General features: G+C 38.8%; 1 protein-coding gene across 1 annotated transcript in view; it reads left to right on the top strand.

Moving 5' to 3' along the window:
- Positions 1-23,762, top strand: part of TDRD3 (tudor domain containing 3) — a 250,463-nt gene that overhangs the window by 223,784 nt on the left and 2,917 nt on the right. Inside the window, exon 13 of the mRNA XM_018559203.1 lies at positions 23,550-23,674. Within this exon, the coding sequence (XP_018414705.1) occupies positions 23,550-23,666 (117 nt within the window). The 3' untranslated portion in view covers positions 23,667-23,674. The remainder of the gene's footprint in view (positions 1-23,549; positions 23,675-23,762) is intronic.

The raw sequence follows: 23,762 nt of genomic DNA, 5'->3' as shown, positions 1-23,762 counted from the left end.
CCACTGGTTTCTCTCTATTGGGCATCTGTGAGCCTCAGATGCTGGGAGGTGGGCGGAAGGTATGCCACTGACCCGCAACCAGAAACTGTAATTAAAGAGACTGTGTGCGCATGTGGACTTCACCAGCCAGACCAACTGCTGCACAGTCAGAAAAGTGCCCTTTGCCAGGTTACCAACTAAAAACCTTGAGAAAGAAGAGTCTAGCAACCTTCCACACAGCGAGAGTGAAAACAAGTGCTGACCTAAAATGAAAAGCAGACTATGCTTCTGCCTAGCTCACTGGACATCACCCCTTCCACTCTATCTGTTGGGGCAGGGTGCCACTGGATTCCAGAAACCAAGGGGGAATAGTTGCCTTTCCAACTAGGGGAAAGGTTTTTAATATTAATTAAAAACATGTTTTAACTTTTAAGAAGAGGTTAGGAGTTTAATATCCAGAGAGAATATCCTGCCTACTTTTCCTTTCAGCCTTCAGGTCCACTGTCCAGGAAAAACTGCTTAAATTGGGTGGGTGCCCCTGTTGTCAGATAAGGTACTACTCGCAAAGTTGCTAGGTCAAAGAAACACAAATAACTGTAACCTTTAGGGATCTTAGCTTTTTATATGCATGTGAGCCTTATGTTTCCTGTTCTCGGTGGGGAAGCCACTCTCATATGCAGTCTTGCAAGATGACTAGGGAAAGTTAAATTTCAGTGGAGCCTCTTCTCCACATCTCTTTTCAACTCCATTCTCCACACCTCTCCCCTCTACTCTTTCTGCTCTTTTCCGCACCCCTCTCTCCTCTATACTCTTCTCCTCGCCTATACTCTCCATTTTGCCTCTATTGTTCCTTCTTAACAACTCTCCTTACCACCCTTCCCCATACCTCTCCTCCTTTCTACTTTTGCCTCTCCTTTTCACATCTCTCCTCTGTACTATTTCTACTCATCTCTACTCTTCCTCTTTACAACTCTCCTTACCTCAATTCTCTGTCTTTTCTGAAGCTCTTTCATGTCTTGTTTCTGGCATAATTTTAAACTGGTATTTCTACTTCTTTGTCAGTAGCAATGCTAGATAGTTTGCTTTCCCCTCTTGTATGCTATCGGAGAACAACGTTTTATATGTGACGCAGAGCATTAGCAGGTCTATTCACTAAAGGTTAAAGTGTTTGGAGAAGGCAGAAGAAGTGAACAATCTAGGTCAAAATAACTGATTTGGAAACATTCTCCAACTTGGTTCACTCTCCAGTTCAGCTATGTTGTCCTAGATTGTTCACTTCTCCTGCCTGTGAATAGCCCTGTAGGTATAATATGAGCTGGTGAGCCTGGTATTCACGGAAATGGCAAATACATGACATCCTATTTAATGTTACATTTCTTGTGGGATATAAGTTCACCCAACTAGATGGGCAAGTTGAGCCTCTGACTCAAACAAATATTCAACCAGCACTTGATTCATACTAGTAGTGAAACTTTTATGGTAAAAGTCTTAGTTATCCTACTAAACATTTATTTCCCTCTCTCTTTTAAAACACACACCATGCCGCTTTAAGGGTTTTCTAGTTCTTGATAAAATTCTGACAGGCTATATGCCTTTTAATTAGATTTGCTATCTTAATTTGAGGCAATAGATCTATATCTATCTAGATATATAGATATAGATCTATATATCTAATTTGCGGAACATATGTGTCATATACGTTTATGTATATATATATTTTAGGGTCTTTCATTGAATCTGTTTTTTTTTCTTTTAGTCAGGTTCATCATAGTTATTGCAGCATGAAATAAGTGGCTTATTCTCCCTTTTATTTGGTTTTCTTCTAGCATATAGAAAAAGTGTTAACATTGAATAAAATGGCTGCAGCTTGTAAAATGTGCTGTTTAAATAGTAATTTCCTTTTATTTTTTTATTTACTTGACCGTGTGTTAACTGATCAATATTAATTTGTGCCATGGTGTAATCTCAGGAGGGTAAACAGAAAAATCAATGTGCCCTAATTTATGTATTTCTCATTTAGTTGCTTGCTATAATTCACCTTACTGCACATTTACCCATTCATTTGTGTGCCTTTCTCTTGTTTTCATTTTATCTGTAACAGTTGTTCTGTAGATAGCCAGGTCATAGTGTGCCTCATTTATCAGTGTCTGAAGGGAAAATTGTCTTACAGCAGCCAGTCAATTTCCAGATGTCATTTTCATAAGGCAGGTATCAAAGTGGAGTTAAAAAATCTTGTTATATTTGAAAGGAGACAAATATTTTTTAGTTAATACATTTGATCTGCTGTATAACCAGCCTGTTCAAGTTGATCTCAGTTTCTGTACAAACAGCCCATACACATGAAGGTAGAACTGCCCATGATTTCTGCTACCCTGCAGCCAGTGGACCATGATGATGGCCAGCCGTGACAGGTATAGGCAGTGCAGGTAGTTCCATCCCACACTAACAGTATCACAATTGAGAACAATCCATTTTGTGTGTGCAGGGGGGGGGGCGGAGATAGAGGTTCATATACATATTGATAATCACCTGAGAAGGTGCAATGGGTGCTCTCTGCAGCTAACGTTCAAGTGTATCGACAAATTCCATTAGGTTACAGTCGTGACAGTGGTGTGTAACCCCACTGTTCTCTGCTATTCTGCGGTACTTGGATTCAGAAAAAACTGAGGACTCACTAAAATGTGAAACATTTCTCTAAATGGAGAAATCATTCAACTTGCATAGCATATATTTGTTTTGGATTATAAATGTTTTCATCTGCCAACCATTTCTGATTTTTATTCTTTTCCTGTTTTCAAATATGTATAGCATTTGCGGTGTATTTAAAAATGATAATTTCCCTGTATAAAGGTATGTGCAGTCATCACAAGGTTAAATGATGTAAATGGGGCTTAAAAAAAAAATCCTTATAAACATGAACTTTGTAAACGCATCACAAAGCATGCCTTGAAATAATCCATACCAGCACAGTATATTAAAGTTATTATTGGAAGAAGGTAATTAAAATGTTTCCATAGGGTTTAGTTTTCTTTTAATTATTTTTTACTTTAATTGTAAATGTGTGTTAATGACACTGCTCCAGGCTAACATATTCAGTGACTAGCCACAAATGCACAGGCTCTCTGGGATTTCTCGGAGAACAACTTTTTACACCTGACATGGAACATTAGGTATAATGCTGTATTATACTTTACTGTATTATTCGCCTTCTCCCCTCCAGGCATACAAATACATTTCAATACAAATACAATACAAGCCACAATCTGCTGTGATTTTCTGCTAAACTGCAACAAGCTTTGTGGGTGCCAGATAGGTTAGCCAAACATTTTCGCTCTCTTCAAATGTGATTCCTCCTGCTAATGTGTTTCACCCAATGGGCTTAATCATAGGAGGTAAGTGAGTTAAGGAGGGTAGAAACTTAAATATTGCTTCCTAACTCCCACAAGGCAATGGTATTAATGGTGCAATGCCACAGTCTTAAAGCACTGATCTTAAAGCAGCAACACATAAAATATTTATCACTGTTAAATCATTAAGGGCCCACTAACTGTAGGTTGTTATTATTTTAAGTGCACTGAAAGCCTTTTCTCAAAAAAGCACAATAGAAAATCATATTTAAACAATAGGAGTACATTGTCATCTTTTTTTCATCACAAATTGATCTGGGACCCTGTTGCTATGCCTCTTATTTTTATTTCAACAAACTGTTATTTACTCATCTGATGGAATGCTTGAGATCTTCTGCTTCAGTGGTTCTCCATTACTATCAGGTTATTTTTTATACATTCATTTATTTCTGCAGTCTATTTACAGTGCTGTCCATCTCAAATTAACTGTGTGATTACTGTTACTACCAAATCATTCGGTCTTGACCTTTACTACAAATAATTATTTTAATATCCTTTGTGGGATACAAACATTTAATGTAGTCAAAAATTGGACTAAAACATAATTTTTATGGAGGCAAAATGGATATTTCAATTAAACTCCAGAAATCTGTATGAATAAAATGAGGGTTTTATTCATAAAAATGTTATTTAAAGTTAGAAAATAATTGAGCAGACACAGCAAGTATTTACTAAATGTTTATATTAAAAATATTTAATACCTGTTTGAATATGTGTTAAAGAACATCTCTTTAGTTCTAGAAGCAGACAATTCAAACAATATAGTAATTATGTCAGTAGTAATGTTTCAATAGACTCTGTAATTGAAAAAAAAAAATTCCGTAAGTATAACGTGCAAGTATCTACCTGTAGCTGTCTTTACAGCAGAAGAAGGTTAAAGTCTATTTTTTATTGAAGCCTGTGTTCCTTTTCAGGAAATGTTCCTTCGCTTTCAGTCAGGACTTGATATTGCTTGCTATTAAGGAGGTTTTACAACTGATCAGTGCAAGTGCAGATATCAGAAGCCCTGTACACCGAGTAATACAAAAGAAAATATCTTGTACCCTTAGAGATAACCATGTATAGAAATATTCAGGGCCAAAAGATGAATAAAGTTCCTCTCAAAATTACACTTTTCTTATTTAGCATACAGTCTCATGTTTCAGTGTTGTTGCGTGTTAGATGGTAAAGATATTATGATATCAAATTAATGAAGTGCTGGAAAGTGACTGGAAATTTGCAAGGACCAAAAAGCATAACTATATCATTGAAATTATTTTAGAGTTTAACGAGAATGGAAGGCTGTCTTCCTCTCATGCCCTTAAAAAAAAATGTTATGCTGCAACCTAGGGGACCTTAGTATATTTTCTTTTCTGTTAGATAAAGCAAGGCTTTAGGGAATCATTTATTTTCTTTGCAGAAAATATACCTGTGCCCAGTGGGTATATGAACATATAAAGCCCATCTCAATACTTTCCTCTGTATATTTCCATATTATTTAAGTTCTAGTAGATGAAAAGATTCCACCAAAAGGAAAGTATAATAGATGTAATGTCTTCCTTATATTGTAAAGCGCTGTGCAAACTATTGGTGCTATATAAAATCTGTATAATAATAAATGGACTGGGCAATTATTTATTCTATGTGGTGGTGGACTGCAAAGTCCCTTTTTTATCTGCCACATCATGGAACCCATGGTAAACTTGTGACTTAGTTGCTCACTTGTATCCAAGAAAGACCCCTACTTCTCCAGTTGAGGAAAAACAATTTTGTATACAATATGTCGGTGACCAGGTGACTATCTTTCTTTGGCTCAAAGGAGTTTGCCATGGTTATGCTTAATACTGTCTTGATTATATAAAATTTCATAGTGACCTGTCAACCTTCATGAGGAAAAGAGATGGCTTGCGCTAAGTGAGAGTATCAGTCATGATCAATGAAGCAATTACATGCTTCTAAGTCCAAAACTGGCACTGTATCAGTTTTTTTTTTTTGGTAAGTTGAAAGGTGTGAGGAACAGCTTGAAAAGCAGCCACCAAAGCAGTAGTACACAGTAAACGGTATAAAGTTGAACGAGAGTTTGTCACAGGCAGAAACTAAGACATTAAGCACATAGACATGTATAGGAAGATCTATAAATGGCCACATGCACTGGAATTTTTTTTAATGGCAAATGCGAATAAGTTTGTTTTATGTGGGTTATTTGGCTGCGAACACATGCTGTTTTGTATGTAAGGTATAGGAACCAGTGTCAAGTTCATGGGACAGAGATTCCTAGCATGCACACGACCAATTTAAAGAGCACTTTTTAGTGTCTTTTTTTGGATGGAAGGTTGCACAGATTTCATACACACACCTGTTTGTCTTCAGATTTGGGATTTTAGTGCTTGAAGACAGTGGTGTTAACCTACTGTATATCATAGAAAGACTTTTAATTGCCTAAATGTGGATGTGCTATGTTCAGGAGTTGGACTTTAATTATTCACGCTCTAACACCTTTAATTTAAATTACTGTTTTAAGTGCATTTATATTTTGTGTGATTTATGTTTTATACAGTACTTGTATTAGTTTTGGGTTTTTTTCCCCTCTAGATTTCCTTTTAGTAGAAAAGTGAATATTTTTGCCCAAGTCACATTTAACTTGTTACTATGATTGTGTATTTTAGGAACATTCATACGAGAGTGTATGCCTTGTAATGACAAACAACCTACCATGTCTAATTATGTGTTTACTGTTAGCATAAATGCTTGTATAGTTAATTATTTCCTTTGGACTTTAATTCATAGAAAACATAATGGAAATAAGAAAACTAAGGAACATTATTCTAAGGGAGGAAATGCTGGATCTCTATAAAGGCTAGTGTTAGACAAACCCCATAAACATTAACCTCAACTCATTATCCTCTAGTATAAAAGCTGTAATCGTTCTTCCTTTGTTATGTCAGTATATATTCTCTTATCTGTGAAATCCTGATTTTTATCGTAAAATGGAGATTGTTTATAGATAATACTGCTAAAAATACCTTTTCATGAAAAATATATCTGGCAGCGATTATGATAATTATTACACCTTAACGTTAAAATAAAGGCTTTTCAAGTACAAAGAAATATATTATTAAAAAAACTTAAGAGCTGCAATAGTTGAATTCTGGTATTACTGTAATTGAGGGTGATACAATATTAGCTTTTACAAGTATCACTTGAGAGAAATGACCCTCATTTTAAATCTGTTGCATGCCTGGTACAACTACAAATTTCATAATTTTTCATTCTGTGATTGTATAGTTGTATTTAATGGTCTTAAAGTTTCATTTTAAATATTGATTTCCTTAGGCTGGTTCTTCCAAAGGGGGATTGCTTATGTCTGGTTATAATACATATACTTCTGTTATTTATAGTAGACTGCTTTTATGGGCTTTAGTTGATCCTCTATAGAAAATAATGTGCTGGATGAAATTCTCTTCACTCTTAAACCTTGGTATTATCAGTGGAGTACAGTAGATTGACCAGTTAGAGGGGCTACTGTTAAATGAAAATGGAAGCAGATTTGAAAGCTAACTGCTCCCTAAGGTGACGTAACTTTCAATGCCTGTGTACTGATTTACTAAGCTTTTCATGACTTTTGTAGATGTTGATAGTGGGTCACAGGGCAGCCATTACTTTGATAGTAGCATGTCCTAGTCATTATTTTTTCAGGCCATTGAGTATAATTGCAGATTCCTTCTGCTGTAACTTCCCATCCTACAGTTTCACAAGTATCTTCTATGTGCCAAATGACTTTATCAGCGTTTTATCACAAATAATATGATGGTTAATGTGGAAAATAATAGCAGTATGCATGTTAATGTACTGTAATTGCAAATATCATTTGCAATACATCTAAGGGCCCATTCACACCCTAAGCATTGGGGCTGCACTGCCTGTTTTTTCCTGTGCTGCTTCAAGGCAAGACAAGGCTATTTGCTTTGTTCCAGATGGGCTCAGTCAACACCATCTCAAAGTGGTGGTATGAACTGAGCCCATCTGGAACAAGGCAAATTGCCTTGTCTTGATTTGCGACTGTGCTGAAAAAAGTATGACATGCAGTACTTTATCTCAGCGCAGCACAGTTTGAAACCCTACAACTGCATCGCACCATGTTGTGCCCATAGAAGTTACTGAAATGTCGCTTGTGGCATTTCAGTAAAGCTCTAACAAAAAAAAGGAACAGTGTAATGCATCATGATCAGCACATCAGCACAGTGCTGTGCACTATAACATGGCTGCTGGTGTGAATGGGCCTTAAATCTGCAACTTCCTGGCACCCTGTCCCAAATGTCCTTATTATAGGGTGACAGTGTTCTGTCCCTGTCTCACAGTTGTACTCCTGCATTGTCACCCTGTCGCAGGCACTTCCAATAGAGACTACAAGTGGCTTTGTTAACACTACATATGTATGGCATGGTTCACACTTGTCGCTATCAAGGAAACCCTCCTTGAAAAATGCCATGCAGCTATCACTGGAGTACATGCATAGAGACAGGAAGTGGGTGCAGGAGATCAGCAACACTGGGATGCAACACAGGCTGAAACATTTATATATTTTTTTTATTTAAATAAAATGCTGATTGTTTATAATACATAGCACTAAATGTCATTCTTAGGGGCTACATCAAGTGTAGGCACATATACAGTTTCTAAAAATAAAAAAGTTTTCATGATTTATTGTCATAGAATATTGAATTTAAAGCACAAGTGTAGTCAGGTTGTTTCAGAAATATGTCCTATGTTTTACTGTTTAATCTTTTTATAATGCTTTGCTAGGCCCAGTGGCTGTGTTAACAAACAGTACAGTTTTCCCCCACCCCATGCCTTGTCACAACTACAGTGCTGCAAACAGCAATGTTCATGCTTCTTTCTAATTTCATCACAACCTTGTAACAAGGCAGAGGGGCATGTTAGACCACTGCAGAGAGACTACTGTCCTCACACAGAGCACAGAGGTCTTTAGTTCCACCCTCCTGTGAGGAACTGGGGGAGCATTAAAAGGCCTCATTCACACGGCTGTTCATGGATGTACACTGCCCAGATCAGCGTATTTATGCAACAGGAACAGACAGATGTTTCTGATTAGCTGCGGCCACTCAGACTGTACAAATCAATGACGGGCTGAGAGGCTCCGAAGCTGTCACACATGCAGCGAATACCTGCGGCTACAGACAGATGAGCGGCCCTGGATGTCTGTGTACAGTGCCGCACATCTGTCCACAGGTAACTACTCCTTGAGTAATTACAAGTGAACAGCCATGCACCATGTGAGCCTGTTTTTTATTTGTACAGGTTATCTGTCCCCAGCTGACCATAAACTCCTGTCCTTACCCAGCACAGAGATACTCTGATGTCAGTGGTAAATAGCCATGTGAATGAGGCCTAAAAGGATAAACAGTAAGACATACAATTAATACTTATTTTTAACCAGCCTGACTTAATTTGTATAGGTTTTAAGGAGACTACTATTGGCTTTAATGTAGGTTTTTTTTTACACTGATTAACTGAAATAAACTCTTACACAGGTAAATCAGTTTTCACAAAGTGATAATAATTATTGCAATAAAAAAAACATGCAATATGACTGCACAATTATACACTTCCTTTTATATGACACAGATAAATGTTTACTGGTGCAGCTTATTATTTTACAAGTCACATAACTAAACAAAATAACTCTTATAAAAATATATTATAGTGTAACCAGGGTTCAAAATTTCAAGTCCTGGGATATTACCCAAGCCTTAAGAGTAGCTCGCCACCAGTTGCCCCAACTAACCCCTACCCTGCCCCGGCCTTAACTCTGCCCCTAAACACACCCTCATAATTTATCTTATGAAATTACACTGTTAAATGTTTTATTCAGAATAAAGTTACAAAAATAAATAACAACAACTTTAACAATATTAACATAAAGCAATGTGGACATAAAGGAAAATATGTGATTTACATCAATGGAGATGCAAACAAAATATGAAGTGTAACTGCTCAAACTTTTTTCATTTTTTTCATCTCCACAATCACTCTCTCTCACTCTCAATCTCTAAGTGAAAGTGTGGCATTAAGGGAAAACAAAACAGAGCTTCCTTTGATGCCAAACAATATGGCATAACAATAGAAAGCCAGTTTCAGACAGATATTTGCTATGGTGTGTGTTGTACAGCAGGACCAAGCCCTGTGTAACGTCCGCTTTCTGATGAAAAATACCACTTTTCAATGGCTGTGTACCGGGCCCTAATCGTGGTGGCGCGTCAGATAAGTCGCCAGGACACATCCAACTTGGTGGTTGCCAGGATATTAATAGCTAATGAGGCGCCCATTATTAACTAGGTAACCACAGATGCTGGCTGAGTCTCCCTCTCTTCCACTCAACAGCTTACTTAGCACTCTTCTGGGCGGAAGTCGCCCACTTGTATTACTAGTTTAACCTCTTGCCGTCCGCCCGTAGTAAAAAAAACGGACGGACGGCACCTCAGCATCTGCGGGTTGCCGTCTCCAGACGGCAATTTTTTTCTGCTCGCGCGCGCCCCCTAGCGGGCATGCACGGGCAGAAAAGACCCGTCCAATGCGAACACCCGGTACCGGGTGTTTCACATATAGGCGATCAGCGGGTCCATAGCCCGCCGATCGCCTATATGTGCTCGTTCGCGTCACCCCCTGCGCCCGGTTTTTTTTTTCCCCCCGACCCCTCACCTTGATTCCCGGGATCCTCACCTTGATTCCCCAGTGGTGAATAAATACCACCAAAAGAAAGCTCTATCTGTCCCCAAAAAAGGGTATAAAATTCATTTCAGTACAGCGCTGCATGACGGAATAAATGTCAGTTAAAGTACCGCAGCGCTGAATACTGAAAAATGGCCTGGATGGGAAGGGGGTTTAACACCGCGGATGTCAACTGGTTAAATAAGTTGCCACAGGACAAAATGGTACAGGTGAACAGCTCGACAAAACTACAACTCCCTTGATGCTATAGGAGCTCTCCGCAGTCCAATTATTGTAAAGCAGAGAGCTAGCCACCAATCAAAGAGCACGGCGTGCTAGTCAGTGGGCAGTGCAATATCCAATGAGGAGCAGTTCCTATCCATGGGCTGATGTTGCACATCAGTGAGTGTACATACACTGGCTGAATTTCCACTCGCCCTCACTTTATTTCCAATCACCAAATGCAAGCAGGCAAGTGGAAATTTTGAGCCCTGGTGTAACTGTTGAAAATTATGTTTCTGTAATCAGCTCCGGGATTTATATTATGGTTGAAACAACTAGGCTGCTTTTACTGACTCAGGGATTGCCGATTGTAATCCTGTTCTAAGAGTCGATTAAAAGCAAAGAACAGTGTGCATTTACACTCTGGGCCGGATTTACTCTCTCTGCTGCCCCAAGGCCAGGTTTCTCAATGCACCCCCCTGCCTGCCAAAAAGGACCTCCCCCATAGATAATGGCAGACCTGCATGCTGCATACAAAACAAGCGGCGGCTTTCCCGCTTTAAATTTAGCTCTGCTTGCCCAAAGCAGGGCTAAATGTAGAAAGCAACTATCCACCCGGAAATGTCTTGGGCATTGTGAGATAGGAATTCCACACCCCTGCTGCCCCTCTTCTACCTGCTGCCATGAGGCCGGGTCTTGGTTGGCCTTGTGGGAAATCCGGCCCTGTTTACACTGTAATACTATTTCTCTGAACAAGGGTACTTAAGTGATATCTGAATACAGGTAAACAAAAAGGCTATGGAGAGATCAGGAATTGTTAAGACACTCCCCATAAAGAAATTCAAAACTGTTGCTAAAAAAAAAAACTTTGTTGTTCTGCACGGCAAAAAATGGTTTTACCTACTAAATAAATTAAAAGATATATTTTTTTAAATGAATGTTAACAGTCCCCTCTTGCCTTCCCATCATCTACAAAAATTTTAATACAGTCCTAAAATCAAAGTGCTTCCTCTGCCAAATGCACCATCTTGCTCCTGCCTAAGACACCTTCCAGCCCTTTTGTGCGCCAGCTGTCTCTTGCTACTGTATCTTCATGGCTTTTTGCCATAAAATGTAATGTAGTAGATGGCCTTTCCAATAAACTTCATGGCATAAAATACTTTTACCTTTTTCATCCTTAATTCCGTCTCATTGCTGCTAATCTTCTCCAGCCTCTTTCATCCACTTCCTGTCTACATACACTCCAGCATTCACTGCATATTGCTTTTGACCGGCTTCCTGATGATAACAACAGTGAATCATGCCTGTAAAGTGTGTATTAGTGGGGCCACTTGAAGGGTGACAGCACAGCATACAATAATTGGCAAACGATTGTTACCACATAACAAGAACAAGGCGATTTATGGAAGGAGCAGCCTGAAATTGAAAATGACTTTTGAAATGACATCAACATGATAAATAAACCTTATATTGGATTTAAGTTATTGGCTTTACATATACCTTCATTTAATTTTTGTTTTTTTAACCAACAGCCAAATAAAAATGTCGTGCATATTTAGCAGTGCGTATGTCATTTTATTTCTATAGCAGCAAAATCGTTTAAGCTTTTTGTTTTTTTTGCTTTTTTATGTCTTGTAATACATGTAACTGCAGTAATCAGCCTAGAAAACCAAATACACCACTTTAACCATTTGTGAAACAGTGTTTTTATTTTTTTTAAACCGTGTTTGGTGGATTTTTTTCTTTCTTCTGGTGCAGCGTAGCTAAAAGGTAAGGGGTCCCAAGGGTCCCTTTTTAAAATAAAAATGTAGCAGCATGCTACATTTCTGCCCTTTTGCCTGTGCACTGAATGTGGCAAAGAAAATGGTGCCTTTTCATCATAGGGAACCCTACCTGAAGATCAAAGGCATACAAGAGGGTATAATTATTAAAAAAATGAACCCCAATCATCTACCAACACAGCATCAGCCCTGGACAGTTCCTTAAATAAAACTTGATTCTTTTAAAACCCAGTACTACCTTAAAACGAATATCAATTTCCATGTGGTATAAGTTACTGCTTGTAATCATCACTTAAAATGAAGTTGAGTGAGCAAGTGGGAGTCAGACAAGCAGGGAAAGTGGGATATTTTTAAACTATACTCACTTCTGTGTCACATGTCCTCTGATCCATCACTGAAAAGTCCTGCAACCAAATTATAAGATGAAAAAGAGGGACACCGTCCAGCAGAGTGTATTAAGGCAATGTACACACCCCTGTCATGTCCCAGTTATGTAGACCATTAATGTATATGCCACAAATAATTGATTTATTTCTTTTTTCAGCATTACTTTTCATTCATACTGGCTTTTTGAAATGGCAAACAAGGTAATTAAGAGATAAGATAAAGGTTTTAGTTCAGAATAACAGTTTTGGCTATATCGCTTCATAGCTATCTGTACATAAGACCAAAATTAGGAACAACTGAGGAGGAAAGAGGTATTTGGTTCCAAAAAAGGGCAGTCCTTCCAAATGAGGAACAGTTGGGTGGTACCACTCTCTGTGGTAGATTAAATGCATCAACTAAGAGAAAGATGGGGCTTTTAAGGTGCCATCTATTAAATGCAATTAGATTTAGTTCAACATAACACAGAAGTCACACTTTATATAAAAATATAGTTTTCTTTAATTATTAAAATTCATGATTGACATATCAATAAATAACAAACTGACATATATCCACTAATTTCAATTGATGGCACAAGACCTCCCTGGGACATGTATAGATACATACTGTATATAACAATAATCTATTAAGACATTTGACTCCTTATAATAGTTTTGTATAATTTCATAAATAGTCATGTTCATCCAAAAATGATCTGTAGTTCTATACTGTGTCCAATTTTCTACGCGTTTTGCCCAAGGCTTCATCAGGAAGTAACCTATAATAATCATATGGATCTGGTAATAAATACATCAATGATTATACATTTCAGAAATATTCATGATTAAAAATCTACATTATGCAGTGAATTGATAAATACCATTCGTGGGATCTCTGTCATAATGGGTACGCTTGCGTTACCGGAGAGCCACCCCATACAACCAGGGAGGTAAAGGAGGTGGTGGATTAACATTTCTATAATTTTTTTTATGATAAAAGCAACAGCAGAAGTGGGAACACCTTATTTTTGGGGGGAATAAAATCACTTATCTCTGAGATAAGATTTAAGACCCCGCCTATAACTAAAGGGCTCACTTGTGGGTGGACGTCACCTTTAATTTTAAAACAGATTTGTTTTTTGGTTGCTTAGTCTTTTAAAGTTCTGTAGAGAAATACTGTATTGTTTGCCTGATCCTGGCCCCTTTAAAATTACCAGCGTCCTTTACTTAACTTTTCCAAGAGGATCTTTTAAAAATGTTTTACATACATATTTTGAAGCAGGCAAATAGCACTGGAGCCTGTCTTTCCATTGGAAGGATAAGCTATTTGCTGGGACAATCTATTCTAGGTGATCAATTTCTAATGATTGCTCAGCTAAGGAAGTAAATCCACAGGTTACAGATTGCCTGTAGGCATGTGATCATTTCACTTGCATCAAGCAATGATCATCTTGTTGCTTTATCAGTCCTAATGTATTTTGACAGCCTGTCTGGTCCACATACAGTATGTGTTTGCAGTGAAACCTCTCTTAATGACAATGAAAATGTATTTTTTCAAAGCAAACTTAAAATAAATCTTGTATTTCTTTTCTAACATAATACATATGCATAAGGTAGAGGAACAAAGACAAATCTTTATTGTCCTCGTTTTAATAATTTTCAGATGAATTCTGTCCTATATAACCTCGCAAGATCTCAGTGTATCATAAATATCATAAATTGTTAAACATTATCCTGTTTTAAAATGGAGATTAAATGAATAAATGTATGGATAAAAGCATGCAAGAAAAAAGATCAGTCAAAATAGTAATAAAACATAAAGTTCCAAAAGTTACATTACAGAGCCAGAGAAGACCTGTTACCATTTAGGGGACGAAGGGTAAAGAAAAAAATTGTAACAAATTGGAATGCTAAAGATACTAATGTTCCCCATGCACTGAATTCCTATCGATGTAATTGCCATCTGTGTGGATTGAATCTGAACAGGTATTTCACATTGGTTCACATATGACACATTTGGTGGTAAATTTGGGTGAATTTAATTTCCTTTATTTGACAGCTGCATCCTTAACGCCAACATAAAAGGGCAAATCCTAAACTTGTTTGAGATGACAAAAGCTACATATGGAAGAGCTACTAATAGCATTGTGCAACTATATGTGAAAGTACTCAATATATACTTAAATATTTGACATTGATCTCCAACCTTGTCTCAAAGTATCATCCTAACCGTCCCCTACGCTCCTCCCAAGACCTCCTGCTCGCTAGCTCTCTCGTCAACTCCTCCCATGCTTGCCTCCAGGACTTCTCTCCCATTCTTTGGTACTGCTTACCCCAACCTGTTCGTCTTTTTCCCACTTTGACAGCCTTTCGGCGATCGCTAAAGACTCATCTCTTCAGGGAAGCCTATCACACTTCAAACTAACCACTGAACTCTTTCTCAAACAATTCATCCCCACACAGCTACATCCTCATGTATCCCTTGGCCCTCCCTGTTAGATTGTAAGCCCTCACAGGCAGGGCCCTCCTTACCATCCTGTCTTGAATTGTATTGTAATTATGTCTTCCCTATATTGTAAAGTGCTGTGCAAACTGTTGGTGCTATATAAATCCTTTATAATAATAATAGTTCTGTTGTTCTTTCTATTGTTATGTTAGCTGCTATTTTAGGAACTTGGCAGCATATCTGTAGCTATTAGACTTCTCTACATATGTGCCCTATGGTGCGCTGCAGTGTGGGTACATTGGCCACTACTGTATTAGTGGGTTGGGGTGCCATTCAAAATGAATGGCATCATAACTCATTATTGTAAGTGTGTTGCCAAGAGTAATGTAGTGGTGTCGGGGACAGGCATTTTACAAACTTTAAATGCTGTAAGTGGAAAATGGCAAACAGAAAATAAAAAAAAAGTAAAACAAATAACAACCTGTCTACTTGAGTGAAAAATGGAAGTCACTAGCTGACATCATAAGGGTTAAAGGGTAACGTCTATGTCCCATTCCATATTACTTGACTATTACAAACAATCAGGGTAACAGAATTGTGTCTTGCAACGTGTTTCTCTCTCCCTGTTGACTTCCCAGTTCCTGGACTTCCCCCGTACAATAGCACCTAGACTGTGGAAGTTGTACCCCTAAAAAGTTGAGAGCCGAGGACCAGTCACCAGAATTGCCTGTAGGCTTCCTGCAGCTATTCTGTTTCAGCACCAATTTACCATGCCTTGCTGTGTCTGTGATGACTGTAAAGATGGGTCCTTCATTTCAGGCCTGACCCTTGAAGACTGGTGTTCTAATAACCTGATGAATGGTGAGCCGATGACTGACTGCTCAGAGATATAAGCAAGAGGCAGCAGTAGAGGTAAAGGAAACGCATATATATATATATATAGAGAGAGCCACAAGCAGCAAATAAGGTGAAGCAAGCCCAGATCTGCAGAACAAACTGAGTAGTAGTACAGAGATTTTACTTTGTAGGTACCACTTTCTCTATAGCAGGCTCTCGAAAAAACTATGAACAGCTCTATGGTGACATTACCAACTTTTACTCTAAGGCTCCATTCACACATGAGCAGTTGTCCATGCGCAACCGCTCTAAACATCAAAAAAACTGCATTTAATGTGCATTGTTTAGACTATTCAAAACCACGCGTCCTGCAAAATAGTCCAAGCAGGAATTCAGGGGCGGATTCCGTACGTTCGCAGCTATAGTGATAGCCACAAATGAGAGGAATCCGTGCAATGAGAGGAATCCGTTTTCGTGTCATGCGGTCTTCCGTACGGAAAACCACACAGGAAACGCTATATGTGAATGGAGCCTAATGCTCAAGAACATACTTCAGGTCTCATGAGTATAGTAGTCATTGAAAGGATGCGCTTTAGATCTCATACTGCAGGTATGCAGCCACCATGTCACATTTTAAAAGCCTTACATTTTAGTAGCCGTGTTTCATGTTACACCCATATTTAGGGTGTATCATGAAACCTGGTCAGATCGCCACCCTCTTGCCCCCCCCCCCCTTACCTTAATTGTGGGGTTCTTATCCACACGGGCTTTTGTACATTTTAGACTTTAAAAAAATCTGAATGGAGAAACTACAAGTCCCATCAGCCACTGCAGAAGAGACAGTTATAATTTTGAATGTAGTTCCTTCATTATTCCTCCCGTCCATGTTACTGTATGTCTGTACAAGGTACAGACATGAATGGGAGGAAGAGTCTGCAGAAGCCAGAGCTTTGCACGTGTCATCCACTGATTGCAGTTGCAATGCTATACTGGCTCCTATGCAAAAAAAAGTATAAATGCACGTGTTTTGTGTGTGTATACATAAATGGTAATGCATGGAAAATACTAGAGGTGTGCTGAAATGAAACATTTTAAACCAAAAAATAAAAAAAATGTCAGGCCGAAACCAAAAATATTTTTTCCATAGTCATTTTTTTCTTATTTTTTATAAACTTTTAAATATTTTTAATTTTATTTGTATTATCGATTAAATATTTTTATTGTATAACTATACTTTTGGGGCTCTGATAAAATATCAGAGGTCTAAACAGACCCCAGAGTCCTCAATCTCTTTTTCTGCATCCCCTGTTATAAATGAACAGGAATCCTCTATACTGAGTTTTCCTGTTCATTCATAACTTGTGGATATAGTATGAGTTACTATGTACACAATTATGAACGAACAGGAAGTGATGTAGGCCACTTCCTATTCATTCATAACTGGTACATAGTAACTCATACTATGTACAGTTATTTACAAATAGTCAGCGATCCGCTGATTGCTGGCTACTTGTAGTGCACCTAACTCGCTGTCACAGCTGAGCCGACGGTGCAGGGAGGAGAGCTTGGTCTATTTTGAGAGCTGACTCCTCCCCCTTAGGCTCCTGTGACAGCAAATGGCTGTCTCCACCCCCACACTGCTCTCCATCCTGATTACACCTTCGTATATGACTTTGTACAGCACTGCAGATGTTGTTAGCGCCATATTTAAATGGGTAACTGGAACCCTTACTGAAATACATTCTGGCACCTTTGCGATATAATGCATTAAGTATATGTGTCGGCAATCCATTAAGGATTTTTGACAGCTTGAGCCATCAAGAAAGATTTGAGTGACAGAATTCGGGCCTGACATATTTCTGTGTTGACAAAATGACATGTCCTTGCATATAACTATACTTTAAAATGGAATAGATGTCATTTTGTTCAAAACTCAGTTAATTATTAGGCTTGCATAGTGATTGTAAATTGACGTGATTTGTTAATAGATTTTCCCCATGGCTTTGAGTTATTAAATAAATATTTATCAGTGACTGTCACTGGAATGCAGCTACTTTTTTTCTTTTTTTTTTTTTTAAAGCTCAACTCCCAAATAAGCAAATATTGTGTAAATACAATTTAGATTTGTGCAACATCCAGTGTGAAGTGTTTGTGCCGAAACCTGTAATAGATACTAGTCACTGCTGCTCTCTTTCCTTATGCAGGGTAATTGGTCTTGTATCTGCCCCCCATGTATTTCTCTTCAGGCAGCCTGTAGTGGGTGGGGCCTGCTAAATCCTTCCCACAGCTCTGCTCTCTGCACAATGGTGATGTCTCTGCTACTTTTACATGGTAATATTTGGGTTTGGTGCACACAAGGGGGTTCTATATCCTTTGTGATTATTTAGAAGTATAGTTAAATGAAAACATTTGCGTCCGGAGTTCAAGTTTAAGGGTTTGCTCACACTACCTTCATTGTAGTAACATGCATGGCACACCATACAAGTCACTTTAAATGGCACTCCATCACACATCCAAAATGCACCTGCAGCAGGGCTAAAAATTTAATTGGTTAATGTGCATTATAGGTGATTCACTTTGAATGGGCATCCTAATGCATTGCACCTCATGTAGGTGTGCACTGCAATGCATTGCTTTCAGGTGTAAAAAACCTTTATTTTGCTGTCTGGTCATTTTTTTTCTTTTTTACGGTAGAGCAAAAGAGGTATGAAACAAAATATTGACTGCAGTACGTGTATGGGGCGAACAATGGCTTCATTGCCTCCTCACATGCATCATAAAATCTGCAAATAGGAGAATGAAAGTTTATGTAATGTGGACAGAAACATTTACAGGACAATTGTCATAAACCCCCGGTGAAATACTGAGCTTGGTGCAGACAGCGGCACCCACTGTGTGAATTTCAGAATGTCAAAACTCGCAAAGTGTATGGCCAGCTTAAGGGCCATATCAGACTGGTAATTCTGCGCTGGTGACACTTCCCTAATGGAGAACACAAACTAAAATGTCCCAGCACACTCACCAGTCAGCCTGCAAAAAAATACACTGACTTTTAGGGTTAAAACAGAGGGTTTTAGTTGAACAACTTTTGCCTTGTCAAGGACCCACTGAACACTGTGTGCACAATTATTAGGCAAGTGAGTATTTTGACCAAATCAACGTTTTTATGCATATTGTCCAACTCCAAGCTGTATAAACCTGAAGGCTTATTGGATTTAAACATATCTGGTGATGTGTATTTGTGTAATGAGGGAGAGTGTGGCCTTAGGAGATCAATATAATATATCAAGGTGTGCATAATAATTAGGCAGCTTCTTTTCCTCGGGCAACATGGGCCAAAAAAGAGATTTATCTGACTCTTAAAAGTCAAAAATGGTAAAAAGTCTTTCAGAGGGATTCAGCACTCTTGAAATTGCTAAGATATTGGGGTGTGATCACAGAACCATCAAACGTTTTGTTGCAAGTAGTCAACAGGGTCGCAAGAAACATGTTGAGAAAGAAAGACGCAAAATAACTGGTAAAGATTTGAGAAGAATCAAACGTGAAGCTCAGAGGAACCCATTATCCTCCAGTGCTGTCCTATTCCGGAGTGCCCAGAAGTACAAGGTGTTCAGTGTTTAGAGACATGGCCAAGGTAAGGAAGGCTGAAACCCGACCACCACTGAACAACACACATAAGTTGAAATGTCAAGACTGGGCCAAGAAATATCTGAAGACGGATTTTTCAAAGGTTTTATGAACTGATGAGATGAGAGTGACACTTGATGGACCAGATGAATGGGCACGTGGCTGGATCAGTAATCCAAACATGTTTTGAGTTCTTTAAGGGTAGCAGAGGCGTTATTGATGTTCAAGCATCTCAGTGGATGGCACAAGTAAAAGCTGCCTACAATCTTTAACCCCTGGAAAATGCTGAGCTCTGTGCGGCCTGAGAGGCCTCTCTCCTGACTCTTGTACACATCTGGTCAATTCTAGCTGAGAATATGATGAAAATAATAGAAAGCAGAAATAACCTTCAGTGAAATACACTTATTAAAGCAATCATTAGACCTTGTACTTGACCCTACTCCTCTTCAGCCTGCCTTTAATTATGACGCCTAGGACCAAAGGGAATGGCCAAGCTTAACTTTTACAAGAAACATAACTTTTACATGTAATGTCAGCTGCCTGTGTATCTGAATCTGCTGTTTTTGCCCCAAGGTAACCCATGCTGAGTTATAGTGTTAATCAATCTAGGTTGAAGATCTAGATGTTCTTCTGAATTCAGTTTTTCCTTCTGTTATATTATTTAATGAAATCATATTTTGGGGAGGTGTATATTTTCATAATTATCAGTAATGGCTGAATCATAAAATGTATTGGTGTAAGCATTCTTGCTGTGCCCCAAAAACAGTGTATGACCTCTTACTAGCTGGAGATTTTGGAAGCGGTGTATGCTCTATACAACTTCATCTTCACTATGTTTCTAAACAATAAACTTTACATAATTTTCCTGCTCCACTGCTAATATCTCATTTTGACAGCCAGGTTACTCTGATTTCCAGAACTGCTCTAGGAGCTCCTGTGAAAAGCTAGCCATACACTGTTCAATGTTTTCCTTCAAGTCGAAAGCAGAATGAAAAAAAATAAGAACAGATTCCTCCATCAAATCATGTATAATAATAATCAATGCGTATTAATGTTGCTGGATGAATCCCCCGCTGGTTTCATTGTATTCTGACAGTGGCTGCTGTCAGAATACACAAACCCTGCTTGCAGCTGAATAGCTGCAAGCACCATTTGTTTGAAGATTTTCCTACCGGCTCCTTTGATGTTCTTAACGAGGGATGCTGGCTGAAAGGGTGCAGACAGCGGCACCCACTGTGTGAATTTCAGAATGTCAAAACTCGCAAAGTGTATGGCCAGCTTAAGGGCCATATCAGACTGGTAATTCTGCGCTGGTGACACTTCCCTAATGGAGAACACAAACTAAAATGTCCCAGCACACTCACCAGTCAGCCTGCAAAAAAATACACTGACTTTTAGGGTTAAAACAGAGGGTTTTAGTTGAACAACTTTTGCCTTGTCAAGGACCCACTGAACACTGTGTGCACAATTATTAGGCAAGTGAGTATTTTGACCAAATCAACGTTTTTATGCATATTGTCCAACTCCAAGCTGTATAAACCTGAAGGCTTATTGGATTTAAACATATCTGGTGATGTGTATTTGTGTAATGAGGGAGAGTGTGGCCTTAGGAGATCAATATAATATATCAAGGTGTGCATAATAATTAGGCAGCTTCTTTTCCTCGGGCAACATGGGCCAAAAAAGAGATTTATCTGACTCTTAAAAGTCAAAAATGGTAAAAAGTCTTTCAGAGGGATTCAGCACTCTTGAAATTGCTAAGATATTGGGGTGTGATCACAGAACCATCAAACGTTTTGTTGCAAGTAGTCAACAGGGTCGCAAGAAACATGTTGAGAAAGAAAGACGCAAAATAACTGGTAAAGATTTGAGAAGAATCAAACGTGAAGCTCAGAGGAACCCATTATCCTCCAGTGCTGTCCTATTCCGGAGTGCCCAGAAGTACAAGGTGTTCAGTGTTTAGAGACATGGCCAAGGTAAGGAAGGCTGAAACCCGACCACCACTGAACAACACACATAAGTTGAAATGTCAAGACTGGGCCAAGAAATATCTGAAGACGGATTTTTCAAAGGTTTTATGAACTGATGAGATGAGAGTGACACTTGATGGACCAGATGAATGGGCACGTGGCTGGATCAGTAATGGGCACAGAGCTCCACTTCGACTCAGACGCCAGCAAGGTAAAGGTGGGGTACTGGTATGGGCTGGAAATATTAAAGATGAGCTAGCTGGACCTTTTCAGGTTGAAGATGGACTCAAAATCAACTCCAAAACCTACTGCCAGTTTTTAGAAGACACTTTCTTCAAGCAGCGGTACAGGAACAAGTCTGCATCTTTCAAGAAGACGATGATATTTATGCAGGACAATGCTCAATTGCATGCACCGAGGTACTCCACTGCGTGGCTAGCCAGTAAAGGCCTTAAAGATGAAAGAATAATGACATGGCCGGCTTCCTCACCAGACCTAAACTCTATTGAGAATTTGTGGGCCCTTCTAAAATGGGAGATCTACGGTGAAGGTAAACAGTACACCTCTGAACAGTGTCTGGGAGGCTGTGGTTGCTGCTGTACAAAAATGTGATCATCAGCAGCTCTAGAAACTGACAGACTCCATGCATGGAAGGCTTGTGACTGTTATTGAAAAGAAGGGGTGCAATATTGGTCACTGACTTTTTGTTTGAAAATGTCAGAAATGTTTATTTGTACATTTTGAGTTGTTTGTTTATTATTCTCACTTGAGGGCTTGCTAACACCAAGTACGGCGCAGAAGCAGCGCAGTTACAGAACGCATTAAAACTGCGTCCAATATATTCCAATGGTATTTTGGGCTCTAGTTCACGCCACAGCGTTCAGTTCCAGGGCATGTGGAAAAACTGCAGCATGCTCTATTTTTTCTGCTCTGGAGTGCACCACAATACATCAGAAATGCAGGGAAATGCCCTGGGACGCACTGAAAGCCCATTTTAGGCTAAAAAACCGTCGCGGAATGCAACAAAAACACACTGCACTGCATGTGCAGAAACGCCAGATTCGGTGTGAACATGCCCTGAACAGATGAAAATAAATAAGTGAGATGGAAACATTTTTGTTTTCCATTTAGTTGCATAATAATCCTGCACACTAATAGATGCCCAATAATTGTGCACACTGAGAGCCCTGTTGTTGTTCAATAATGAAATGAATCCTCAAAAATACAGCTTGCCTAGTAATTGTGTAAACAGTGGTCCTAACTCTAATCTACGAGAGCCTTCATCTTGGAGCATATATAGCAAATTATGATTTGGGTGCAGGCTTGCCAAGAGGTAGCCCAACCTCCTTAAAGGCATGGGGACACACCCGAAACCCAGCACATCTCAATGGCAGCTGAAACCTCCAGTGTGTCCCCACACCAAATCTAACTAGTGCTACAAATAGCAAATGCACTCATCAATTACTATTCCTAACTAGCTTTAACCTCTTGCCGTCCGCCCGTAGTAGTCTATATAATAGCAATAACAATAAGTGCAAAAAAATTAATATAAATAAAAAAAAATAAAAGTAACATAAAAATTTAAAATAAATTTCGGTAATTTTTCCTTAATATAGTAAAAAAATAAAACCCCCAGTGGTGAATAAATGCCACCAAAAGAAAGCTCTATCTGTCCCCAAAAAAGGGTATAAAATTCATTTCAGTACAGCGCTGCATGACGGAATAAATGTCAGTTAAAGTACCGCAGCGCTGAATACTGAAAAATGGCCTGGATGGGAAGGGGGTTTAACACTGCGGATGTCAACTGGTTAAAGCAAAGTGCATATGGAAGGGCTTTACAGAGTACAAATGGAAACGCTTGTTCCCTGGCCTGTCACAGAACAGAAACTCACTCAATAGCAAGTGACTCCACAGCAATATATGTGTGTGTGTATCTATCATAAACAGTGACACAATTATCTATTCAATAGGCTATTAGTAGTAATGTGAAAATTGCTCTGGTTCATAAAAGTTTACATATGCAAGTGGTGAAAAAGTAGGAAGGTTTACTTCTATTATGTGTGCTGATATATGATACAGGGAGGAAGGCATGCAAGATACAGTATGCGCTGCTTACTTTACATCATCATAGAGCATCAAATTCAGGTTTTATTCCAGGCTGTGTGAAAGGGGCACTTTAACAAATAGACTTGATCTATCTTGTGTAGGAAGAAGAGGGAGAATATGGAGACTCGCTAGATTTCCGCAGAGGAGGTGATGGCCAGCCCAGAAGATCTACAAGACCCACTCAGCAATTTTATCAGCCGCCCAGGGCACGGAACTGACTGTTAAGGTGACATCAATTTGTTACAGTCTTCTGATCATGTGCTTTGCTTTTGGTTACACTATGTGGCAGTGGGGGGATATTTTATATATATATA

This window comes from Nanorana parkeri, unplaced genomic scaffold (genome assembly GCF_000935625.1).
Source record: "Nanorana parkeri isolate BGI_ZX_2015 unplaced genomic scaffold, ASM93562v1 scaffold381, whole genome shotgun sequence".
NCBI lineage: Eukaryota > Metazoa > Chordata > Amphibia > Anura > Dicroglossidae > Nanorana > Nanorana parkeri.
Note: the sequence above shows the minus strand (reverse complement) of the source record. Positions and strands in the feature narration are given on the sequence as shown.